The 22,202-nt window shown below is 38.7% G+C and overlaps 2 protein-coding genes across 5 annotated transcripts in view; both read right to left on the bottom strand.

Moving 5' to 3' along the window:
• jbug (filamin-type immunoglobulin domains fbug) overlaps positions 1–22,202 on the bottom strand; it is a 272,164-nt gene that overhangs the window by 55,594 nt on the left and 194,368 nt on the right. For all 4 annotated transcript variants that reach the window (XM_072300607.1, XM_072300594.1, XM_072300598.1 and 1 more), the window contains 4 exons: positions 20,886–20,998; positions 15,266–15,626; positions 11,268–11,489; positions 3,639–3,812 (listed from right to left, as the gene is read on the bottom strand). In XM_072300607.1, the coding sequence (XP_072156708.1) occupies positions 3,639–3,812; positions 11,268–11,489; positions 15,266–15,626; positions 20,886–20,998 (870 nt within the window). The remainder of the gene's footprint in view (positions 1–3,638; positions 3,813–11,267; positions 11,490–15,265; positions 15,627–20,885; positions 20,999–22,202) is intronic.
• LOC109042783 (GTP-binding protein Di-Ras2) overlaps positions 1–22,202 on the bottom strand; it is a 504,879-nt gene that overhangs the window by 322,948 nt on the left and 159,729 nt on the right. The gene's annotated exons all lie outside the window — the stretch shown is intronic.

The following is a 22,202-nucleotide window of genomic DNA, read 5'->3' as shown; positions in this document are numbered from 1 at the left end:
TAAGGTCCGTTTGGCTGCCGAATTCAGCTGCATGTCAGTCAGTGTTCGAAACTCACAGGCGCCAACGCGCCAAATGCGCCTAAAAAATCGGCCATGGCGCCTAAAAAATGAAGGCTCTGCGCCAATGTGGCCCCTAAAAATTGCCCCTCAAAAATCTGGATTTTCACAGTAAGTCACATAAAGAAAGAAAAACAAATCTATTTGAACTGAAAAAACTCAGAATTTTCAGCACTACAAGTGAAAGTTTGCTTTTCCTATTCTTCACTATTTCATTCTTAGTGCTTTTGTTTTCCCCAAGTTACAGTTACTTACTGTTTCTGTTACAAAAACATGTTGCGTCTAACTTTTCACTAAATGCGCCGTAATATATAGGCTAACAGTCAATTTGGCCCCTAAAAATCTTCAATGGCGCCTAAAAATCGGGCTTGATGTGCCACATGGCTCCTAAAACTCAAAGGTGAGTTTCGAACACTGGTGTCAGTGGAAAATTCTCGAAGTTTGACATCGGTGGTGTTGCGGGGATGGCACGGGTACGCCGTGAGCTGATGTACATTCATGCAGTTTACGGCGAGCATGGTTTCCGGAGAGACGGAAACCAGGAATCCCCGGTCGCGGCGGAGGAGCACTGCGAGCGTAACTCGACCAGGTGGTTTGACAGCGGGGGTCGGTCGACGTCGGGTATCAGGCTAGAATTTTGAGACTGCTATGAGACTGTTAAAATCATGGGTTTGGAAGTTAAAGAATAAAGATGCCCATTATTTGTGTCAACCAAATAAAATTGTTACTTAGGGAGAGACTAATTGCATATGTCCTTTCAGAAGTCACTCATATGCTTGGCGTCAACAAAAAATTAAATAAATAAGAACAGAAATAATAACAGAAGAGGAGGACGATATTTGCAAGGTTTTAAATAGAATGGTACTAGGCATTCAAGGTTTTTATTTTTATTTTCAAATGAAAGGGTTCTCATAGGGAGGAATGTAAGTCATTTTTGAGTAGGTTAGAACTAGGAGTAAAATATAAGCTGAGTGAAATATAGAGGTAATCGAGGATTAAACATGTTTCATGAATAAATTGTGACTGTCCACGGAAAAAGGCACCTTAATCCACAAGATCTAAAATTTGAGTTACTGATGCCAGAGCAAACAGAGCATCAGTATTAAAACTAAAAAATTAAAATCGCCTTTGTTTAGGGCATGGAATTCATTATGCAACGTTCCACCCAGTATTATCAAAAAAAGAGATAAACCCCTCTCAAAACTTGCTTATTAGGATGCTAGAGAGAGTTAATCGTCGGAATCGTTGAAAAAAAAAAATTCTCACAATTTGATTTATACATCCAACTAGATACCTAAAAATCGCCCCACAGGCAATGTTGCCTTTGTGGTCTACATTTCCTTTTTCCTTGGCCTGTCAAGTGTGTAGAAAAAATGATTTTTTGCAATTACACTTCCTTAAAGTAGATACTTTAACTTATCATGTTAAAAGAGGTTAAAAACGGAAATGCAGCTATCATCAGATCCTTTAAATCCCAAGAAATGATGAACGCTTGTCACATGCGCTGAATAGTACAATAAAGGAATTTTTGGGGTTCATCAAATCAATCCGTATTGTTTATGAGTACATCCATATAAGTACCAATCGGAAAATTATTGTAGTAGGCTATAGCTGAGTTGAAAAGAAAGGATAGTGTTTAAAGTTAAATTTCTGCTTTTTATAAAGAAGTATTAGTAATAAGGGTGATATAATACACAAGTATGTAAACAAAAATATGCTTCTTAGATAGCTTTAATGTCAGGAGGTGGAATGTGGATAGAGTAGAAAGAAAGATTATATGTTGAATAAAGCTAAATGATCGGTTTTAACACCTTAGTATAAACTCATTACATTCAAATTATATGATTTATTCAATTTTTGTTTTAATTGGCTTTATCAGTTATTAAGAATACTGTGAGCCCAAACCGAAAAAAAAGTTCCCTGAACTCACGGCCGAGACGCGCATTAAATCGAGCAAACTGTGTACAAAACATTATTAAGGAAGCATATTTTTTAAAGTAAGGAATCAAAACTATTAATATTTAAAAAAATGTAACAATCTCAGTCGATCAAAAATAAATAGTTTTTACGTCCCAACATTTTCGAAAAGTTTAAATTATTTTCTTTAATATTGTTTTTTCTTGTTTAAGTTTAGAGTGATTCTTTAAGAAAAAATGAAGAAAGAAAATTTTGAAAAAGTTGCATTGTACTAAATTATCTTTAAAAAGATTAAAAATTAATATAGAATGGAAAAAAAAGACAAACATTAATAATAAGGCGACAGTATCATGCGTACTTCTTTTTTGCTCCGAATTCATTTTTTCCAGTTCAAAAAATCTAAACGCATGAGGCCTCACACAATCACCTTCACAAATGGCGGGAGGGTACTGCGTAAGTCAATGAGCTGTGTAGTGTAAATTCGCCCATGAAAGGTTCAAGCGCCAACGGCTCAGTAGAAAGGGTGTTAGGTTCGTAAACTGTAGGTCCCAGGTTCAAATCCCAATAGGTAGGCAGTAATTTGCAAGTCGATACTTGCCGTTTGATTGCGTGTTGTGTTTGGGACTTTTCAAATAATTGTTTGAAACTAACCCAACATAGTAAAATTTAGAGTTGGGCCGAAATGGATTTTCCGCGTCACCGGATCCGGATATCGATTTTTTGTATCCGGCCGAAGCCGGATAACGGATAATTCGCCAAGGTATTCGGCCGGAACAGGGTAATACCGGATCCGGATAGTGCTTTTTCGCGCGAGAAAAATCTCCCAATTTCGTGCGAGAAAAAGCTCCCGATTTCGCGCGAGAAAAATGTCCCGATTTCGCGCGAGAAAAATGTCCCGATTCCCCGCTTGGGACAAGAGGCAAACTGTGTGTTATACCATCAAGACTGTCATCCACGATGTACGTGCCTTCGCTCCGGCAATCGCCATATTTTTCAGTGATACGCTATGAGTCGGCCCGCTAAAACGAATACTAAAAAAAAGACCTGGCAGATAAGCAGCATAGCTTTCATTGGCTTCATGGTGTGATGGGCCAGATGAATCTGATATGCAGAGAGATTATTAGAAGTGTGCCTAAACAAGACGAAAGTGGAAAACAGCGCTTTGATGCTACAATAATAAGCTGCGTACTGCAACATTACAATAATTTCGGAGTTACACTTGGACTAAGAACGTTACCAACAAGGAACTTCTGCACATGTTAGTGGCATTGTTTTTTTTTTTTTATATCTTCCACCTGCACCTTCGTCTTTGAAAGTGAAACAGGCGGACTTTCGGAATGAAGGGTCACGGTGCAGTCGTGTAAGTGTGCGGGAAATGTCCTTATTCCAGTGATAATAAGTTTCAAAAAGTTGAACAATTACAATGACTGCACACAGTGCGCCGAAAAATGCCAAACTTTTACCAAAACTTTCTCGAAATTTTCACGGCTGTAAAAGCACTACCTGGCGGATCCAAAAACCGAATATCGCGATCATCCGGCCGGATACGGACACCCGAAAAAATCGTATCCGGCAATCCGGATAATCGCCGGATACCCGGCCCAACTCTGGTAAAATTAAAGTTTGACTACAAAAACCAGCTCTTGAACATTAAATTATCTTACCAACTATGCTCATTCCATTGTAATGCACATGAACTTTATGTAGAGCTGCTAGTGTTGGATGATAAACAACTTGATAGATGCCAGGTTCAATTTCTCGAATCACATGTTTGACTTCGTTTCCAGCAGCACTAACTTTTATGAAGAGGGTACCAGGACCGGCTCCAATTGTGTTAACTGAGGATAATAAAAATAAATCATTTTTGTTGGATTTGTTAAAGATATTAGGAGGCTTTGCTCTGCAACTCAAATTACTGGAAACAATTTCTGGCACTGTTCCACAGTTGGACTACATTTTGCAATGGACCAGTAGCCAAGGTAAGAAATTAAGCATTCTGATACATGTTTCTTGATCAAAATTTCTTGTAAAACACAATGCGCTCGACAAAAATGACTAAAATCAATTCCTAATCAAGATATTTGGACGTATTTGTGCTAAAAGGAACTATGTAGCATGGAACCCTGCACACATAGTTCTTTTGAACATAAATTCATCTATTAAATGTTTCTTGACTAGTAAATTCAAACCTCCCACTTATGAAAACAGAAAAGTTTACAGGAGTCAAATCGCGCTTTAAATGATACCATCACGGTCTCTGCATATAGAAATTTGGCAACCTGAATCTTGGTGCTTTGACTCAGCTGTTGAATGTTGTTATCTTTTTGAACAAGACAAAGCGCAAAAGGAACATTGCTTGATTAAGAAAACTGCCAAGACCATTATAGAGCGCGTTTTGATTCAAGTAGACTACCGTTTTACTTGTTAGCGGGGAATTCAAATGTCCCATAACCAAAGTAAACTAAAAACTTTAATACCTCGATTAGGAGTTGATTTCAGTAATAAATATTGCGCGAATTACGTTCTACGTTAAGTTTTTGGTTAAGGAACATGTATTGGAATGTTTAAACTTGTACCTTGCCTACTAGTCCATTGGGAACCACTGTATTTGGCTTATCTATAGCAGCACCTACCTATATACGGGAATCTAATGGCCATATGTTGTTTCTGAAATGAGGCAAAATGAATAGTTCCGTATTGCAAACTGTAGTTCACTTTCATTAAAAGAGATTATGAATAATAAAAGACATAAGGCTAACTATAAGATAAAAAAAAATATAGAGCAATTTAACAGGGTTTAGCAACCGAGTCAAATCTGCATGAGAGCTTTGAAAAAAGACTGATGTGAATTGTACAATACTGGTAAAATATGTTGAATAGGGATGTCTACGAATAGACAATTAAACAGAGTACGGAATCAAGGACCACAATATACGTTTCCTTATAATAAAAATTTTACGAAATATACAATGGATGCATTAAAACTTTCTAGATTCATTCTACTCAATAGTTAGAAAAAGCGGATGTTGTCTACATTGATTCATACTTCTTGCTTACCGAAAAACCGCTGTCTACTTGAGTTAATCAAGTAATGAACTAATTTTGGTATACTTTTCAGTGGAAGAATTTTTCCGCACACTTTCGTTTAAAAAATCAAGGATACCTTGGATCAAAATAGGGGGCAATGTGTTCACACCAAGCTTTCTATGTAAAATTTTACTGTACAACAACAAAAAAAAAAAAAAATGAAAAAAAAAACCCGCTTCCCAGCCACAGTGGAAACGGAAGGTAGATTTCGACAAATCGTTTCTATGAAATGATTTGCACCCAATGAGCCTGACAGGTCGGAAAATCGTCCCCCTTGAACTTGAGATTTTCAGAATAAAGGGCGGTTTTAGAGGGTGGGTGAATACAGGTTGTTTTGAAGGCCACGACAAGACAAGTTTTTTGAGGTATCACCGACTAAGATCGGACCAGTTCGGAAAATCATCCCTCATTGGACTTGAGATTTTCTGGATAAGGGGTGGTTTTAAAGGGTAGATGAATATAGGTTGTTTTGAAGGCCACGACGAGAAGAGTTTTTTGAGGTTTGACTGACGAAGATCGAACGAGTTTGAAAAATCATCCCCCAGTGACCTTGACGTTACTGAACTAAGGGATAGGCCGATTTTCACCGAAAATGAAACTTGATTGAGACCTCATAACAGTGAAAAACCATGCTCAGTTTCGTTTTGATCGTATCGATAGTTTCGGGAAAAAACGGTCGCAAAGTTTCGTTAGATCCCACTTTTAATATATATATCTATACTATAAGCTCCGAGACCTCTTAATTTTGCGTGACTGGTAACGCTTAGTTCCAGCGTTCTATCGGGCCGATTTTCATGATTTTTGTAGCTATCGACGGGCAATTGTCTCTAGATGAGCCCACTTTATTCAGATTTTCAAAATATGATCCAGGTTTTTTTGTAATACGTGGTAAAATTGCGAATTTTCCATTTTAAAAATTGTAAATTTATGTTTTTTGTCATAGGTAGTTCGTTTGAGCATTCTACCTGGCCGATTTCCATGATTTTTGCGTACATCGACAGCTGATAGGCCCTAGATGAGCCCGCTCTAATCAGATTTAGGAAATAAGACCCAGGTTTTTTTCACAATCAAGTTGTAAAAGTGAGCGAATTTACAGAATGCTTCGCAACCTGCTGCCGCTATGCGCAGAAAGTTGCGCAGTGGCTGATTGTGAGTAGCCTGCACATCAGCTCTCCTTATCAACACAAGATTCGCCCCATGTACCTCGAGACGAGCGGTGGCCGAGTCGTCTAAGATGTCGGCGGCGCCTATGCGGATCAAAATGTGGGTTCGATCCCCGACTTCTCAGCCGTTTAATTATCACCCGATTATCATTGTTCCTTGTTTTACTGCAATATTTCATTAAGAAGTCATTCCAAAACGCATCCTTTTGACTTCAAAAAAACTTTTTTTTTCTTTATACATTAGAAACAAAATTAATTTCATTCTACAAGTAAAGTATACGTCATATCGTAATTTTTTAAGGGAAAAATAAAACCAACATTGATAGGAGGGTAAAAATAGGGCCGCAAAGCGGCCCATTGACGGCGAGGAGCGCCTTCAGAGGGTTGGGCCGCGTAGCGGCCAATATATATACATACCTCGAGCTTCCAGTCACAAATTTTCGCAATCTCTGCATACGTTTCAGAGCTAACATGGAGGCCTTCTTCAGTGCTTCTTAAAACTCACATAGATATTACAAAATAAATATAGTCCCAACGTTAAAATCACTGTGTGAATCTTATGTGAGTTTTAAGAAGCACTGAAGAAGGCCTCCATGTTAGCGCCGAGACGTATGCAGAGATTGCAAAAATTTGTGACTGGAAGCTTAAGGTAAATTTACATATATTTCCACAGTGGTCAGATATATATGTATATATATCTTTTTTACGACCTACATTTTTCAACTCGGGGCATCAGGATCGATGCTCTTTGAGCGAAAATTCCCGAAAATTACGAGGTCGTACCGTCTCACGGTGGATCGAAACCTGCAAAAAGTCGGACATGGGCGATTCTCACAAATAGTCATTTCATTGATGTAAATGTCTTCCCAAAGAGTTATATTTTATGATACAGGTATTGGTTTTCAATTTTTTAACCCCAGTTTAACGCACACAGCCTCCTAAAGTGGCTCAGGCGGCACTCGAAAAATGTTGCCTCACTCGGGAAAAACCGTTCACCTGTTGGTATTTCCCTCCGATAGATTTATGACAATTTCTGACTAAAGTAGCTTGTCCTCATCCTTGAGTAGAATATATTTCACTAATAACAAGTTAAAATATCGCTATTTTTATACGCGGTATTCTTGCTTAAAAGTACCCTCCTCAATACCGTAAAAATAATAATATAGCTAGACTTTTAACTAGCTATTTCAGCGTATTTCAGGGAAACCTTTGTATAGCAGTGTTAACTGATCCCTGAAGATTCATTATCAAGAAAAATTGGCTGCCCCAAAGTGCCATTTTGGGAATAAAGCTTAAATGATTTTGAAAAAGTGAAGTTCATAAAATGGTGGCTCGAGAGAATTCGAATTTCACAGGTCTGTGGCGAATAAACACCGGGCATTTGATAGGTGATCTGTATGTAATTTTTAGTGCTGAGTCCGAAAATGACCTTGGTTTTTCTCCAACACCCACCGATTTTCCGGAAAATTGAGATTTTCTACTTAAAATGGACTTTTCGGGAAATGTGATTTTCCGGAAAACTGGTGCATGGTAAAGAGAAACCAAGGTCATTTTCGAATCCAGGAGACAAAAATACATGAGAAAACATGCCTTGCGTGGTTAAAAAAATGTCCACGTTGTTTCAGATAACGGGGTTTTCCTCTCAAATGTCCTAATCGACGCTTATTATACTGATCCGTTTGTTTTGCGTCTGAAAAGACGGGAAAATTATATCAAGTTGGTGTCTAATGGAGCATTTTTCATCTACTACTTGATGCTAAAGTCAAAAATGGCCTAAATTCTTTTCTATCTTCTAACTATTTCCCAAAAACTCGCGTTTTTTGACATCGGATTTTTTTTTTTTTTTTTTTTTATGTTTAATTTCTTCGGAAAATTAGAAGTTAATAGAGAAAATTGAGGTAATTTGAGCTTCAGCAGCAATCATTAAGCCGAAAAAGCTCCATTAGATACCTAAGTATAAATAAAGGCAGTGTACAATGGTGACTCGCGGGGCCCTTAATTAGGAAGGCTCGGATAATAGATGATTGGTGTTGATTGATGTGTATTTGATTTGTATTTTTCTCTCATATTTTTCCCCCTTGTCATTTTCTTTTGTTAGAAAGCTAAAAAGGTGACCCAGGAATGAAAGGGAAAGGAGATCCTCTGTTTTCCTCTCAACATTTTCGGATTTCTATTAATTCATTTTTTGGGGGAGAGGAGGGAGAATGGTAAAAGAGATGAGTAATATACGTTTTATATACGATATTTAAACATTTTACCGGAGAGAAAAGTCCATTGAACACTTAAAACTTCGATTGAAATGAGTGTAGAAAGTTTAAACTTATCTGTTGTTAAACAATATCTCTTTATTTATCTGAAATTGTGCCAAAATACATATCTAAACCCAATAATCAGGAAAATAGTCATCAAAAATGAAATCTGCGACGAAAAATACATAAAAATCATGTATCCTGATTTGTTTTATGAGCGCAAACACTACGTAAATGAGCAAACCAAGTCCAATGTGCCATGTCCGGCCTGCCCTATGACTCGATCCACCGTGCGTCTGCAATAGGTAGATATTTCTTTGAAATCTGCCTAAAAATGTCTCCCGGACGAGATAAGGTGATCTTTACGTATTTTGGGGCGTTGAATCCGAATATCACCTCCGTTTTTTTTCCCATCATCCTCCAATTTTCCGAAAAAGCCGACTTTACTCAGAGGATAGCCATCTTTGGTGTTTTTCCGACAGTAATCCCCTGCAGAATGTAGGTAAAATTTTTCTCAGGTACGAAATGAGACCTTGCTCAATGTATATTGAGCCGCCGAGTCCAAAAATGGCCCTCACTTTTCCCTATCATATCTGGCTCAGTTTTCCGGAAAACCGACTTTTTCGGGGAAAAAGCGCAAATTTGACGTATATTTGCCATGCATGCAATTTATTTTTATAAATTTTCCTGAAAACTTTTCCTCCATGGTAGAGTGATTCTTATGTATTTTAAGCTACTGAATCTGAATATAACCTCGGTTTTTTTCAACACCCTCAAGCTTCCGGTAAAGCTGATTTTTCCAAGCCTAAAATTGTGTAAAAGCGTATCAAAGTGGCCCGGACTCAAAGTGTATTAAAAGTACATCGTAAAAATGTCTTTGATGTGTGATACATCGATCCTTGTGTAAGTTAGACTGCTGAATCCGAATATGATCTCAGTTTTGCCTATCACCCATCAATTTTCTGGAAAAGTCGCTTTTCCTCAAAAAACGCTCTTTTTAGGTATTTTTGCGATGATTTTCCTGTTCTTGGGAGTTTCAGAAATTTTTCGAGATCCTAGTCAGGTCTTTCCTGCTGTTTTTCAAGCCACTGAACCCGAAAGCCACTAGACCTTCACTAATCTCTGACAACTCCCCGTCTCCTGGAGGGTCCAATTATCTCAGGCCAAATGCTTTTCCAGACAATTCCCACTTCCAGGGAAATTCAAAAAAATTTCCCTTGCCTTCAAATATGTAAGAATCAACTTATCTCGTCTAGGAGACATTTTTAGTGTATTTTCTGAAGGAAATACACTATCGTGTTCTCCCCTGGTGATAGACCTGGACCAAAGACCATGTAATGAGCATCGATCATGGGTCGTAGATTACGAATATGCATGCCGTTTGAATCCATGTTTATATATGTATGTATATATATATCTGTTTATTTATGTATGTATTTCCGACTCATTGTGGTTTTTCCGATTTTTGCTGGGTTATATTTCCCCTATTTTAAAAAATTTCCAGGTGAAAGTTTTTATGACATTAAGTAGAGGAGCAGGACTACCATTCTGCGGAAAAATATGGAGATCGAAGTATTACATTTCGAATGGTGGGGGCGAGAAGTGGGGGGAGGTTCAATTTTGTGGGCGCGATAACTCGCGCAAATTAAAAGCTTTCCCCCGAAATTTTTACAGAAGGTAGCTCTTAATTAGTTCTAGGCTGGTATTGAATTTGAGCGAAAGCGGTCGAGCCGTTTAAAAATGCCGAGCTTTGAAAGTTTTAGGCGGGGGGTGTGCGGCAAAAGAGGAGGGAAGCCGCAGAGTGGGTAACGCCCTGAAAATTGGTGGACAAGACAGCAATGTTGTCGCACAGTGGGTCACGAACTGAAAGTTGGTGGACAAGACGGCAATGTTGTCGCACAGTGGGTCACGAACTGAAAGTTCGTGGACAAGACGGCTATGTTGTCGCACAGTGGGTCACGAACTGAAAGTTGATGGACAAGACGGCAATGTTGTCGCACAGTGGGTCACGAACTGATAGTTGGTGGACACGATGGCTATATTGTCGCACAGTGGGTTACAGACTGATAATTGGTGGACAAAACGGCAATGTTGTCGCACAGTGGGTTATGGAGATTCATCCATCGTCATTCGAGCTTGCCACAGCGTTTTTTGACATTTTTTCATATCAGACATTACATGAGGATTGTTGTTGCAATCTGGCGACATGAAGTCCTTATTCGAATAATCAATGCCTCCAACAGTGTAAACGTAAATCCAACCTCCAAAGATTGATACCTCCCCGCTCCCGCCCCTCCCTTCGGAAAATACACTCTTCCCGCGGTGGACGCGCGGGTCACTTACACAGACAGAACAACTGAGGCCGGACACCCAAACTAGGTCCTAAACAGGGGTCCTAGGGTAAACAGGTCCTGGAGGACTTGGGGGGTGAGCGAAGCCCCGCCAAAAACCGGCGCGGAGCGAAGCGGAGCGCCGGTTTTTTCACTTTTTATTTGTTGAACAGTGTTTTCAACGTATAGGTTGAGCTCAATGCCTAATTTGGCCAACATTAATTATGGATTTTCAAGAATGGTAAATTTGGAAAATATTAATTCTAAATTTCTTCATCCAGCCTTAGATGGGACTGCGGCTCCCCAAACAGCAATATTTGAAAATCGATTCTTTGTTTTAAAAAAGCCTTGAGGGGCTTAAAAAATGAGTTAGACATATTTATTGCAGCACTCTGAATTCCTTGGACATGAAAGCACAAAAAAATTATTTGAATGCTGGTAAGAGAAGAAGAAAAAGTGTGTACTTTTTAAACTTGCGGGTCGATGGCAAAAAGATTCAGATACACCAAAAAGTTTCACTTGCATAGGATCAAAGACCTGCACACTCCATGGCTGTTTCGTGATAGACTGCTTCCTTTGAAAAATAGATATCATATGAATACCAACGAGAAGTGGCTTATATTTGACTTGATACAGACCAGTCTCTAATTTTTCAATCTGAGCAGGAATTTTTGAATTGTCTGGTCCTAAGCAAAGAGAATATTAAAAAAATTAGCAAACACTGACAAGAGAAAAGTGCACAGGTTACCCAGAAAGAATGGTTTCTTGTAGATTCTCTCCCAAAGTTTCAATACTGGAAAAATTAAATTGATGCTGTTCAGTTCAGTATATTCTCAACTTCAATATGAGGTTTCATTTCCTAAAATTGCACTTTTGAAACCACTCAGGAGGACAAAATTCCTTTGTGGCTGTCATCGCTCTGACCGCCGGATCTGAATATGGTTAACCTGCTTTAAGAAAATTATAAAAACCCCCTGAATTTGTTTACTACATGTAAAGAAAAATGATAGACTTTGCTTTCACTTTTAAGAGTGAGTCAGTTAAGCTCGGGAGGGATTTGCCTGCAAATCGTCGAAACTTACAGTTTTCGGAACGAGAAGAACGTTAAAATGTCACGGAAAATTGTCTCCGCGGAGATATGACGCTTCCTTTTTAGGGGTCCCCGAAAACATGTTTGAACTGACCGTCGTGAATCTTTGAATCTACACGCCATAGATGGAAAGATGGCAGTGACGAAGCCAGCCTGCTTACTACCGCCACGCTGCCGTTGTTGACATCACGATTTCTCGTTTGAGGTTAAGTAAGTTCTGTGTAAATGTTTAATATCCTACATAAATCTGTATCGCATTCTGGTCGAAAAGCTTAGAGAATCAAGAACAATGGGGCCTGTTGCAAACTTTTGCTAGAGCAAAAATAAGAGTTATTTCCTATAGATAATGCCTCAAAAATCACGATGAGCGCATCGGCAAAGTCTGAAATGCACTCATAACTTCACAATCTGCTTAAGAAATTTGCGTTTTTTTGAGCTTCCCGCTTCAAAAACGATACTACGGCACAGGTGAACATTTTGTTAGAAGAGTCGCTCCATCGTCGGCAATATTCATCATGGCCGACGCTTGCGCAGTTCCGCGCGTAATTCGAGGAAAGTTCAAGGTCAATCAAGGCGGGTGAGGAAAATATGAACGTAAACACGCCGATTGTTATCTGGTCTAATCCTGTTCAGGTGTTACCTCGTCCCATCACAGGTGTTTTGGCGGATTGTCGTCGACCATGATGAGTATTGCCGACAATGAAACGACTCCTCTAACAAAATGTTCACCTGTGCCGTAGTATCGTTTTTGAAGCGGGAAGCTCAAAAAACCGCAAATTTCTTACGCAGATTGTGAAGTTATGAGTGCATTTCAGACTTTGCCGATGCGCTCATCGTGATTTTTGAGGCATTATCTCTAAGAAACAACTCTTATTTTTGCTCTAGCAAAAGTTTGCAACAGGCCGTGTATTCTTCCACTACGCATTCCGCCGCCATATTGATCGTGACGTGTACATTCGGAACCTACGAGCACGCGGTTCAAACGCTGTTTTAAGCCACCCTAATTTTGGGCACTTTCAAATAAACTTTTCTCCCGTTTCCAGTCATCAAAAAAAATTAGGAAAAAAACTGTAAGCTTCGGTTGCTTACTACTTTCGAATGACACAGTAAGAAAAATGACTTAACTGACTCATTACTTTACAATGTCATCATTGATAAAGTCCATGCGTTTTTGAAGCCTTGCCAAAAGCTTGTCGATCCCTTCCTCCTAGATTACGGATGAGTACTGATGAGGAGGTTCAAATTTTCAAAATGAATTGGTTCAATAACCAACCTGCGAAAATCTTAGACGAAGGGATCCACAAGCTGGTGCCTCCGCCTCAGAATAAGGTGGAGGGCATTGACCTTCAGAGCAGCAGAAAATGGAAGAAAAGATTGGAAAAGGAAATGGAGGGAAACGTGTCATTTGCCGGATGATCTGTGGGAGGATGAGTTTGAATGGTCACTGAGTTGCAGAGTGCCCTAATAAACAGTGTTAGCAGGCTAAATATAATAATAGTTCAAAAGGTGACGCTGAACTGTATTATATTCTTCGTGATAAACTTTTTTGTCTATGCACAAACTCAGGGTTGTCGTATTTTTTCAAACCAAATCAGAAGTACTCGAGTCTGGCGGTTAAACAATGACAGCAGTGCAGGAGAGTTTCTCTCCTGAATGTTCCAATGGTCCAATTTTAGAAAATTAGGGACTAAAAGTAAAGCTAAAGGAAAACTGAATCTAACAATAAGATAGCTCTTTTTCCAGCAGTTCTTTTGATTATCTGTTTGCAAGAAAATCTATAAAAGACCTTACTTTTTGGATGACCCTCGTTGAGTACGAAAATAAAAGAAGAGGAAAAAATAATTTTTCAAGTCCTAAGAAGCCTTCAATTTAATTATGAGCTGATGAAAAATTTCTGGTGAAAGGGGTCTGTTATTAACATTTAGAGATACTGAAATGGTGATTCATTTAATGAGGGAATTTCTAGGTGAGAAAAAGAGAAAAATATGGTTGTGCAATGAGGTCAGCTGATTCTGATATTTTTTGGAGGATTCTTTCCAATAAAGCTCTTGCATTAGTCAGAGATATGCTACTTAAGTGCTTTTTCTTTTGTAAACTGATGCGAGAAATACAAGGAAGCCAATTTTAAGACAGTGCCGCATATTCTGAGATGCGCCAAATGGAAAAAACTACAAAGATGGAAAACAAACTTGATTCAAATGCTCTTCTCCCTTCCCTCTCAGTCTACAGCCGTTCTGACAAATAATTTTTCAAAATTATGGACGTACGCAGTTTTGAAAACGTGAAAAGCACATCCTGATCTGTGCTGAAGGCATCTTATCTTCTTTTAACCATAACCTTTTACCCTTTTACAGTAAAAACTGGATTTTCCGACTTAAGTGGCTGTTTGGAAAGTAAGGGGCCACATAATTGCAATTATTTTAAAAATAAAGCTGTTCAAAGGAAAGGACCCTACAAACTCCTTATGGGAAAGTGCACCACGATCGATTTTTAATTTTTTCATTACATTCAATTTCTCTCAGGATGCTGATCAAAAGTCATCATAGCGCCAACTTTCTACGATGCACCATTTTCGCACAACACACCCGGAAAGTTTCAATTATTCGGTGCTAAAGAGTCAAAAAGATTCCTCATTTCAGCACTCGAGTGAACAGGCAGCTGTGTGTCAACAAGGCAATCAGGAAAACTCCAGTGCTCTCTTGCAGAAAAAAGTGTTTTTTTATCATAGGGTCGTTAATGGTTGAAATTGACATCTCAGTATTTTCGTAAACAAAAATTCGTCGGTACAAATTCTAAAAATGGTCCAATTAGTTTGAAATTTTACAGGAATTTTTTTCAAGTATTGACGCCTATTGGAGACCCAGCAGCTGAACTTTTCCAACTTTTTTTAGCACACAAGTAAGCTGCACCTTAATCCCACATTTTTTGCTAAGAGTCCACCTCTACATCCGGTCAAACTGTCTGTGCTTCAAGCCTTGGAGTCCCCAAACTAAGTGGCAACCCTGCTATTGTATTTGCTCCCTATCTATGCGTAGAAAGTTTGACTGGAAATAGAGGTGGACTCTCAGCTTACCAAGGAGTATCTCCTCCATTACAGCCTCAAGTTTGAGAGCTCTTTTGAGATTGCGAGTTTGTTTCAGAGTAAGTTAGTGGCACCATCATGTTTCTCACAAAATTTTACAGAAGGAAACGTGTTTTTATTACAAATCCGTGACACATACAAGAGCTTCTTCGAGTTAAATAATTTTGAAAACTGAAATTATTTTTCATTTTATTTAGTGTTGCAAAATTAAGGGGCACCTTCTCTTCTCCTTACTTGAGGCTTATGCTCATAAGATCGAACAATGCTAGACATGACTGAAGGAAACGCACCTATGATTTGAACATCGATTGAGCCATGATCCGGTGTGTGTGGGTTCACTTCAAAATAAGCAAATCTTCCCAACACAACTTGGTTGAGCCCTTCACCCCTGGCAGTGGCTGTGCAACCTTTCTTGTTAGGAACCTCATGAACATCGCATCGGAAGGGGCTTCCTTGGAGTTCTTGTTCATTAAAACTGATGTTGACAAAATGCGGGAGTACTTGATGAGGGACAAAAGTCACATCATACAGTCCTCTTGCACATGCGACAACCTCAGCCTTTACCGTGCTCTGCTGTGTGCTGATTATCAGTTCTAGAGTACCCTCTCCAGCTTCAGTTGCATTGACGCTAAATGTAACCGGTTTTCCGACCTAATGAAGCAAAAAAAAAAAATTCAAATTCTTTACAAACCAACAACTTTGTGCCGCAAGTTCAATTCATTTTTTCTTTCATCCTCATTCTTTTCTAAGTTTTTCTTGTTTTTTTTTTCAGTTTTTTTGTATGATTCTATTTACCCTCTTTTCTTATCAACAGTTACATCTTCATTTATACTTTCATTTCAATTTTAAATTGTTTTTCATTTTCTAAAAATGTTTATTTATTTTATACTTGAAATTTTTATGTTTGTTTTTGGTTTTTTTAAAATTATTTATATATCTCTTCCCGGAAGACGACGGCTTGGACGTCCTGTGAAAGGTTGGCAAAAAGGAGCGGAGGAGATCAAGAGGTGCCAATTGCTTATTGATCTCTGAAAGGAGGGCAGGCAACAACGATTGGGCGTCGCAGAGCGCAAGGCTGCGCTGTGAAAGCGGCTTTATATATGTATTTTTATTCTGATTACTAAATATTCGATTAAATAGTTCTTTTCTTTCTACTACTTTTGGCTTTGGATTATCATCCCATTCTTGATTTATTTTTAATTTCATGACAAGACTCTAATAAATACAAAATTCAATAATTTTCTGTTGCTTTCAATGCAGAATCTGAAGTCAGAGCTCTTGTAATGGCAAAATTATTTTCCCTTCACTCGCTCAGTCCTGTGGTCCAATCATCCAGTCATAGAAATTTAGGGTGTGATTAGCACTTGAATGACAGAACTCTTGGTAATGAATAGTCTTGGTAGGACACTCTACTTTTTCTCAATAGCTGTATATCACAATGAGAGATGACAAAGGTAACACACGCAGGGGTGCACATGCATCTATCTTTCCACAATTGCACGCAAAAAATTTTACCCCTTCCTCAAAAAGCAATAATTTTTTTTTTTTTTTTTTTTTGGTCAAATAAAACATTCTTTCAAACGTAAACCAAAATTGCGTAACGTTCTCCTGAACCCCCAACCCCCCCCCCCCTAGTGTGCTCCATAATTTATGAATGACCCCTGCGGAAATAATAATACGTTCTTGCAAAAACGTGGCGAAGTGGATTCAATGATACACACTTTCCTATTACTCCCATAACAGTAGACAAGAAATTAATTCACAAAAATTAGGACTTATCTGGAAATGACCAAAATTTGAAAATTTTGGGAAACCTGCCATCTTTTGTGAGGAAAATTGTAAAGAGCCTTCTATAATTCTTCAGTCAAAAATTATTATGACAAGTCTTCCGCAATCGTCTGTGAGGAATCAGGTATGGCATCATTTCCGTAACCCAGGAAAGAAATATTTTCCTGTGGAAAGAAAAACTTTTTCACAAGGGGAAAAACTTTTTTCACTGAGAGAGAAATTTTTTTTACGAGAGGAAAGAAAATTTTCATGAGGGGAGAAACTTTTTCTACTAGGAGAAAAACTTTTTTTTTCTGGGAGAGAAATATTTTTCTCGAGCGAGAGAAAAAGTTTCTTTTTCCTGCATGAGAAAAAAATATTTTCCCCCGGTCGAACAAAAATATTTCTCCCCGCGCAAGAAAACTGTTTCGCCACGCGCTACAGAAAGTATTTCTTTCCGAGCAGTGCTTCGCATAGTTGCCAAACCTAGCTGATATACTCGACAAGAAACTGGAGTGCTCCCACACGAGGAACGGGAGGTGGAACACACCGCGCACCGCGGAACGCGATGATAAACGAACCAAAACAAAAACAGAACACGTGAACGATCAGTGCTGTCATTTCCCGGAACTTTTCCCAAATTTCGGAACTTTTGTAATTTTCCGGAACTTATGCCGGATCTTTTGCATTTTTCAGAACTTTCCTGGAACATTTGTTGTTTTATCGTTCGCGGTCTTTTATTTCTAACCCTAAAAAGTGAAAAGAAAAAGAAAATTAACAGCACGCGCCCAGAGACAACACGCGCCCCTCAAAAATTGTCCTGTGTTTTTGCGCTTCTTCTTCCTCTTATTCTTGTCGTTTTACTTTACTTTTTTACTAGGAGAGAAATATTTTTCTTGGGCTAGAGAAAAAGTTTCTTTCTCCCACATGAGAGAAAAACATTTTCCCCCGGTCGAACAAAAATATTTCTCCCCGCGCAAGAAAACTGTTTCGCCACGCGCTACAGAAAGTATTTCTTTCCGAGCAGTGCTTCGCATAGTTGCCAAACCTAGCTGATATACTCGACAAGAAACTGGAGTGCTCCCACACGAGGAACGGGAGGTGGAACACACCGCGCACCGCGGAACGCGATGATAAACGAACCAAAACAAAAACAGAACACGTGAACGATCAGTGCTGTCATTTCCCGGAACTTTTCCCAAATTTCGGAACTTTTGTAATTTTCCGGAACTTATGCCGGATCTTTTGCATTTTTCAGAACTTTCCTGGAACATTTGTTGTTTTATCGTTCGCGGTCTTTTATTTCTAACCCTAAAAAGTGAAAAGAAAAAGAAAATTAACAGCACGCGCCCAGAGACAACACGCGCCCCTCAAAAATTGTCCTGTGTTTTTGCGCTTCTTCTTCCTCTTATTCTTGTCGTTTTACTTTTTGGAAAATTTGTTAAACCCATCGCAGATATCTTGTGGTTTACCTTCTCCCTCTAGGGATTAAGACCTCCCCCTGATTTTTTTCTGAAGTATGGCCACCCCCCCCCCCCCCGGAGTTCTCCTACTTTACATTTGTTAGACCTCCCCCTTGAATTTCGTCTTTTTCCTGAGTTTCTTCTTCGATCTTCGATCAAAAAATTCCGCATGTCAAAAATCAATAATAATCGCCTAGATTAGGCAGGTATCCATTTGCACCTTATAACTCAGTGTGCCTGCGTGGATTGCGTGGTCTTAATGTGGAACCTCTCTCGAAGCTAATTTCATTTTTTAACAGAAAGTTAAATGAACTGAAAATATTCAAAATTTACATGAAAGTCTGCAGGAATTGCCTCAAATTGCCCCAAACAACATAAGAAATTTCAAAATTTTCCAGGCGAAGCCCCCTCAACCCCCTCACCTGGGAGTATTTCATACCTTCCAAACTCCCTCAGTGAGGGGAGTTCAATGAAGTAAGATTAAAGAGGAACTCGTATGGATGCATAAGTTTTCGGGGAGGATGAAGGCACCACTACATATGTTCGAGTATTAATCTCAACAAATAATGTAGCACTTGGGTACTTGCTACCTTCAACTTTTACAAGCCACTGAATATAAGCGCATGCAAACTTAACTTCGTTACACGCATAATGTAAGCGAAGAAATCACGGATAGACTTAAAGAACGTTTAAGGTGCATTGTGCCTGGCGGTTAATCGTTGAATTGCCAAGCACACCCATGAAACCACCGCGGATCTTTAAATCGGCGGCTATTATGCTGCTTTCAAGGTATAAAATAAAAAATTGCATACGATAATAATTGTTCATTTATCCCGAGAAAATTTTTTGGCCTTATTTTAAATTTTATTTTTTTGCTCACAAATTCAATCTATAAACTGTGTTCTTATGTAAATTTGTATTTTTGAAGTTCAAGTACCTTTTTTTCATTTTAAAATATCCATTATATCCTGTCATATCTGCATTAAATACCAGTACCTATGTTTTAAATTTGGGCCAAATGTATGCATTAAAAATGGATTTATAGTGAGAATTGCTACTGACTGCAGAGGAAGCGCCATTGACCATTTCGTCTTTCATCTTTCAACGTTATTCGTAGAAAATTAGGACGAAATTTTTCAAAACATGCTCCGGAAAAGTTCCGCTAACTTATTCCGGCAAAATTCCAGAGACCTGCTCTAGTGAAGATCCGCAAACCGCTGCTCGTGAAAAACTTACGCGTGACGTCCCAAAATGACGAGACAGCCAGTAGCAGCACGGAGAGCGGCAGCGCTCTCTAAACTCGACCCCCGCCTGCTAGGTTTGGCAACTATGCGAAGCACTGCTCGGAAAGAAATACTTTTTGTAGCGCGTGGAGAAACATTTTTCTTGCGGGGGGAGAAATATTTTTGTTCGACCGGGGGAAAATGTTTTTCTCTCATGTGGGAGAAAGAAACTTTTTCTCTAGCCCAAGAAAAATATTTCTCTCCTAGTAAAAAAAAGTTATTCTCCTCGTAGAAAAAGTTTCTCCCCTCATAAAAATTTTCTTTCCTCTCCTAAAAAAAATTTCTTCCCCAGTGAAAAAAGTTTTTCCCCTTGTGAAAAAGTTTTTCTTTCCACAGTAAAATATTTCTTTCTTGGGTTACGGAAATGATGCCATAATTAGGGCTTTCCACAATCTTCAGTAAAAAGCTCTGAGGCAGCCTTCCTCAATTTTTACCGAAAAATTCTAGAAACCCTTCCACAGTACATATTTCGGTTGAAAATGTGGACACCCTATCATGATACTTTGGTGCTAATTGAGGAAACACTTCCACGATATTTTGATCAAAATTGTGGAAACCTTTCCACAATATTTAGGTCAAAATCCTCCCATAATAATGGACCACTAGACAAGGTACGAATTTAAGCATTCTCATACATGTTTCTTAACCAGAATTTCACGTAGAGTACGATTCGCGCAATGAAAACTAATGAAACAAACTCCAAACGAAGATATTAACGTTTTTATTTCACATTGGTTACGAGGAATTTGAACTGCCCGCTGACAAGAAACTCAAAGGTCTACGTGAGTCAAATCGCGCACTACAACGGTTTCAACAAGTCTCAATCGAGTAACTATTTCATTTCCCACCACGCGTTGTTCAAACTAATATCAATTTGCTACAGCTGAACCAAAGCGTCAAGATTGAGGTTGCCAGATTTTTATATCGCAGAGACTGTCATGATAACGTTCAGCGCACGATGTGAATCAAGCAGAGCATTGAGTTTTCATGAGCGGGTGGTTTGAATTCACGCATCGAGAATCATTAAATATCTTTGGAAGGAGTTGATTTCTGTAATTTTCGCTGTGCGCGTCGTATTTTACGTGAAATTTTGGTCAAAAAACATGTATCAGAATGCAGAAATTCGTACCTTGTCTAGTGGTCCATTCAACAAAAATTGTAGAGACTGTTCTCGATATTTTGGTGAGAATTATGGAAACTTCTTGAAATGTCTGGGTAAAAAAAAAGAAGGGCTTCCACAAAATCTGGAAGACTTCAACATTTTCATGAGAAATTTTTGCTTGATCGCGCCTCCGTAAAATCAGCATGGGCTTCCAAAACTTCGCGCAAAAATTTTTTGTGTGATCTAGAATAATGTGCACCCCTACACTAGTAGAAATTGTGCATTTAATTCTCACCTTTGCAGTTCCAAGACCTGTCACTTTTATGTTTTCAACATTGTAAACATTACAAACAAAAGGGCTGCCCTTAACAGGTTGTCCATCTGCATTCACATGAACACTATGTCGTCCTGAAAAGAAAAATTTATTTGTAAGAGATTCCTTTGAGTGTGAAAGTGAAAAATAGAGACTTGACCATTTGTGATATCATTCATGCCAAACATTAAGCTATGTATAAAATTCTGCTTTCCTTTTTCAGATTGGACATATTTATACGAAATGGAACTATGTGCAAGTGGAAAGATGGGGTAGGCTTGTTAGTTGAGGGCCATAAGAATGAATGGGGATTTTAAAGCGCTAGTGATGTCAGCGTCAAAGACAGGGACCGAGGACTTGAGGAGATCGTGGTCGAGGGCTTAAACTCGTGAGCCCTGTCCATGAGCCCTGGCTCTTGTCACATGCCCACCGCTCATGAGTTAGCGCTTAGTCCCTTTTGATTTAATTAAAAATCCTGCTTTTCCATTTTCTCAAAAGGAACTATATCCACTTTTACATTGTTTCTTATCCAGCTCACCACGAGCACAATCATCTTTCCACTTGTTTTTTGTTCTTTTAGCTGAATAGGTCAATTCATTTTATTCAAATTTTGAAATTTTCATTTATGCATCATTCGAGTCGGCGGGAGGCCAAATTTTAACAGAATATTGTAATATTTAGACCCTGCATTTAAAAGTGAAAATAGAGCTGATCGATAGGTATTAGGCTAGAGTGACTCAGGGTCATTTATTTGCCCATCAGCAACTGATCGGCTAGATGACACCATTGCCAGATGATTCTGAAAAATCAGCACTTACCTCCATTAAAACCCATGTAAAATATCCACAGTTAATACCAAAACCTGGCAACGTTGCAAGATGAGCCACGTATTCAGGAGAGATGTTATTGTTTGAAGAACTACTCATACCACAACAGCCAATCTACTTGATTGCTGAATTCCGGAAAAATGAAATAGTTCTTAGAACAAAAAAAAAAGTGTGCTCAAAAGTGATTCACATGTGCTCAAAAGTGATCATACCTTCAATTTTTTCAAACAACTGTTATCTCTCTCATTTTTTACATTTTCTAATGGTTTTTCAAATTTAAATAGGGTGATTTCAGTGCTTTATTGATATGACAAAAAGTCTGAGCAATCTTGCGAGTGGGGTTTTCAGAGACTCAGACTCAACTTAATCTCACCGATACAATATCACCACCAGTCACCTACAAACTTAACGCCAAGAAAACAGGTTTGCGTAGGTTGCGCGCTGTTTCACGTTGATCTCCGTAATTTTTTAA

This window comes from Bemisia tabaci, chromosome 1 (assembly GCF_918797505.1).
Source record: "Bemisia tabaci chromosome 1, PGI_BMITA_v3".
In the NCBI taxonomy this organism is placed as follows: domain Eukaryota; kingdom Metazoa; phylum Arthropoda; class Insecta; order Hemiptera; family Aleyrodidae; genus Bemisia; species Bemisia tabaci.
The sequence above is the reverse complement of the archived record's forward strand: the minus strand, read 5'-3'. Positions and strand labels throughout refer to the sequence as shown.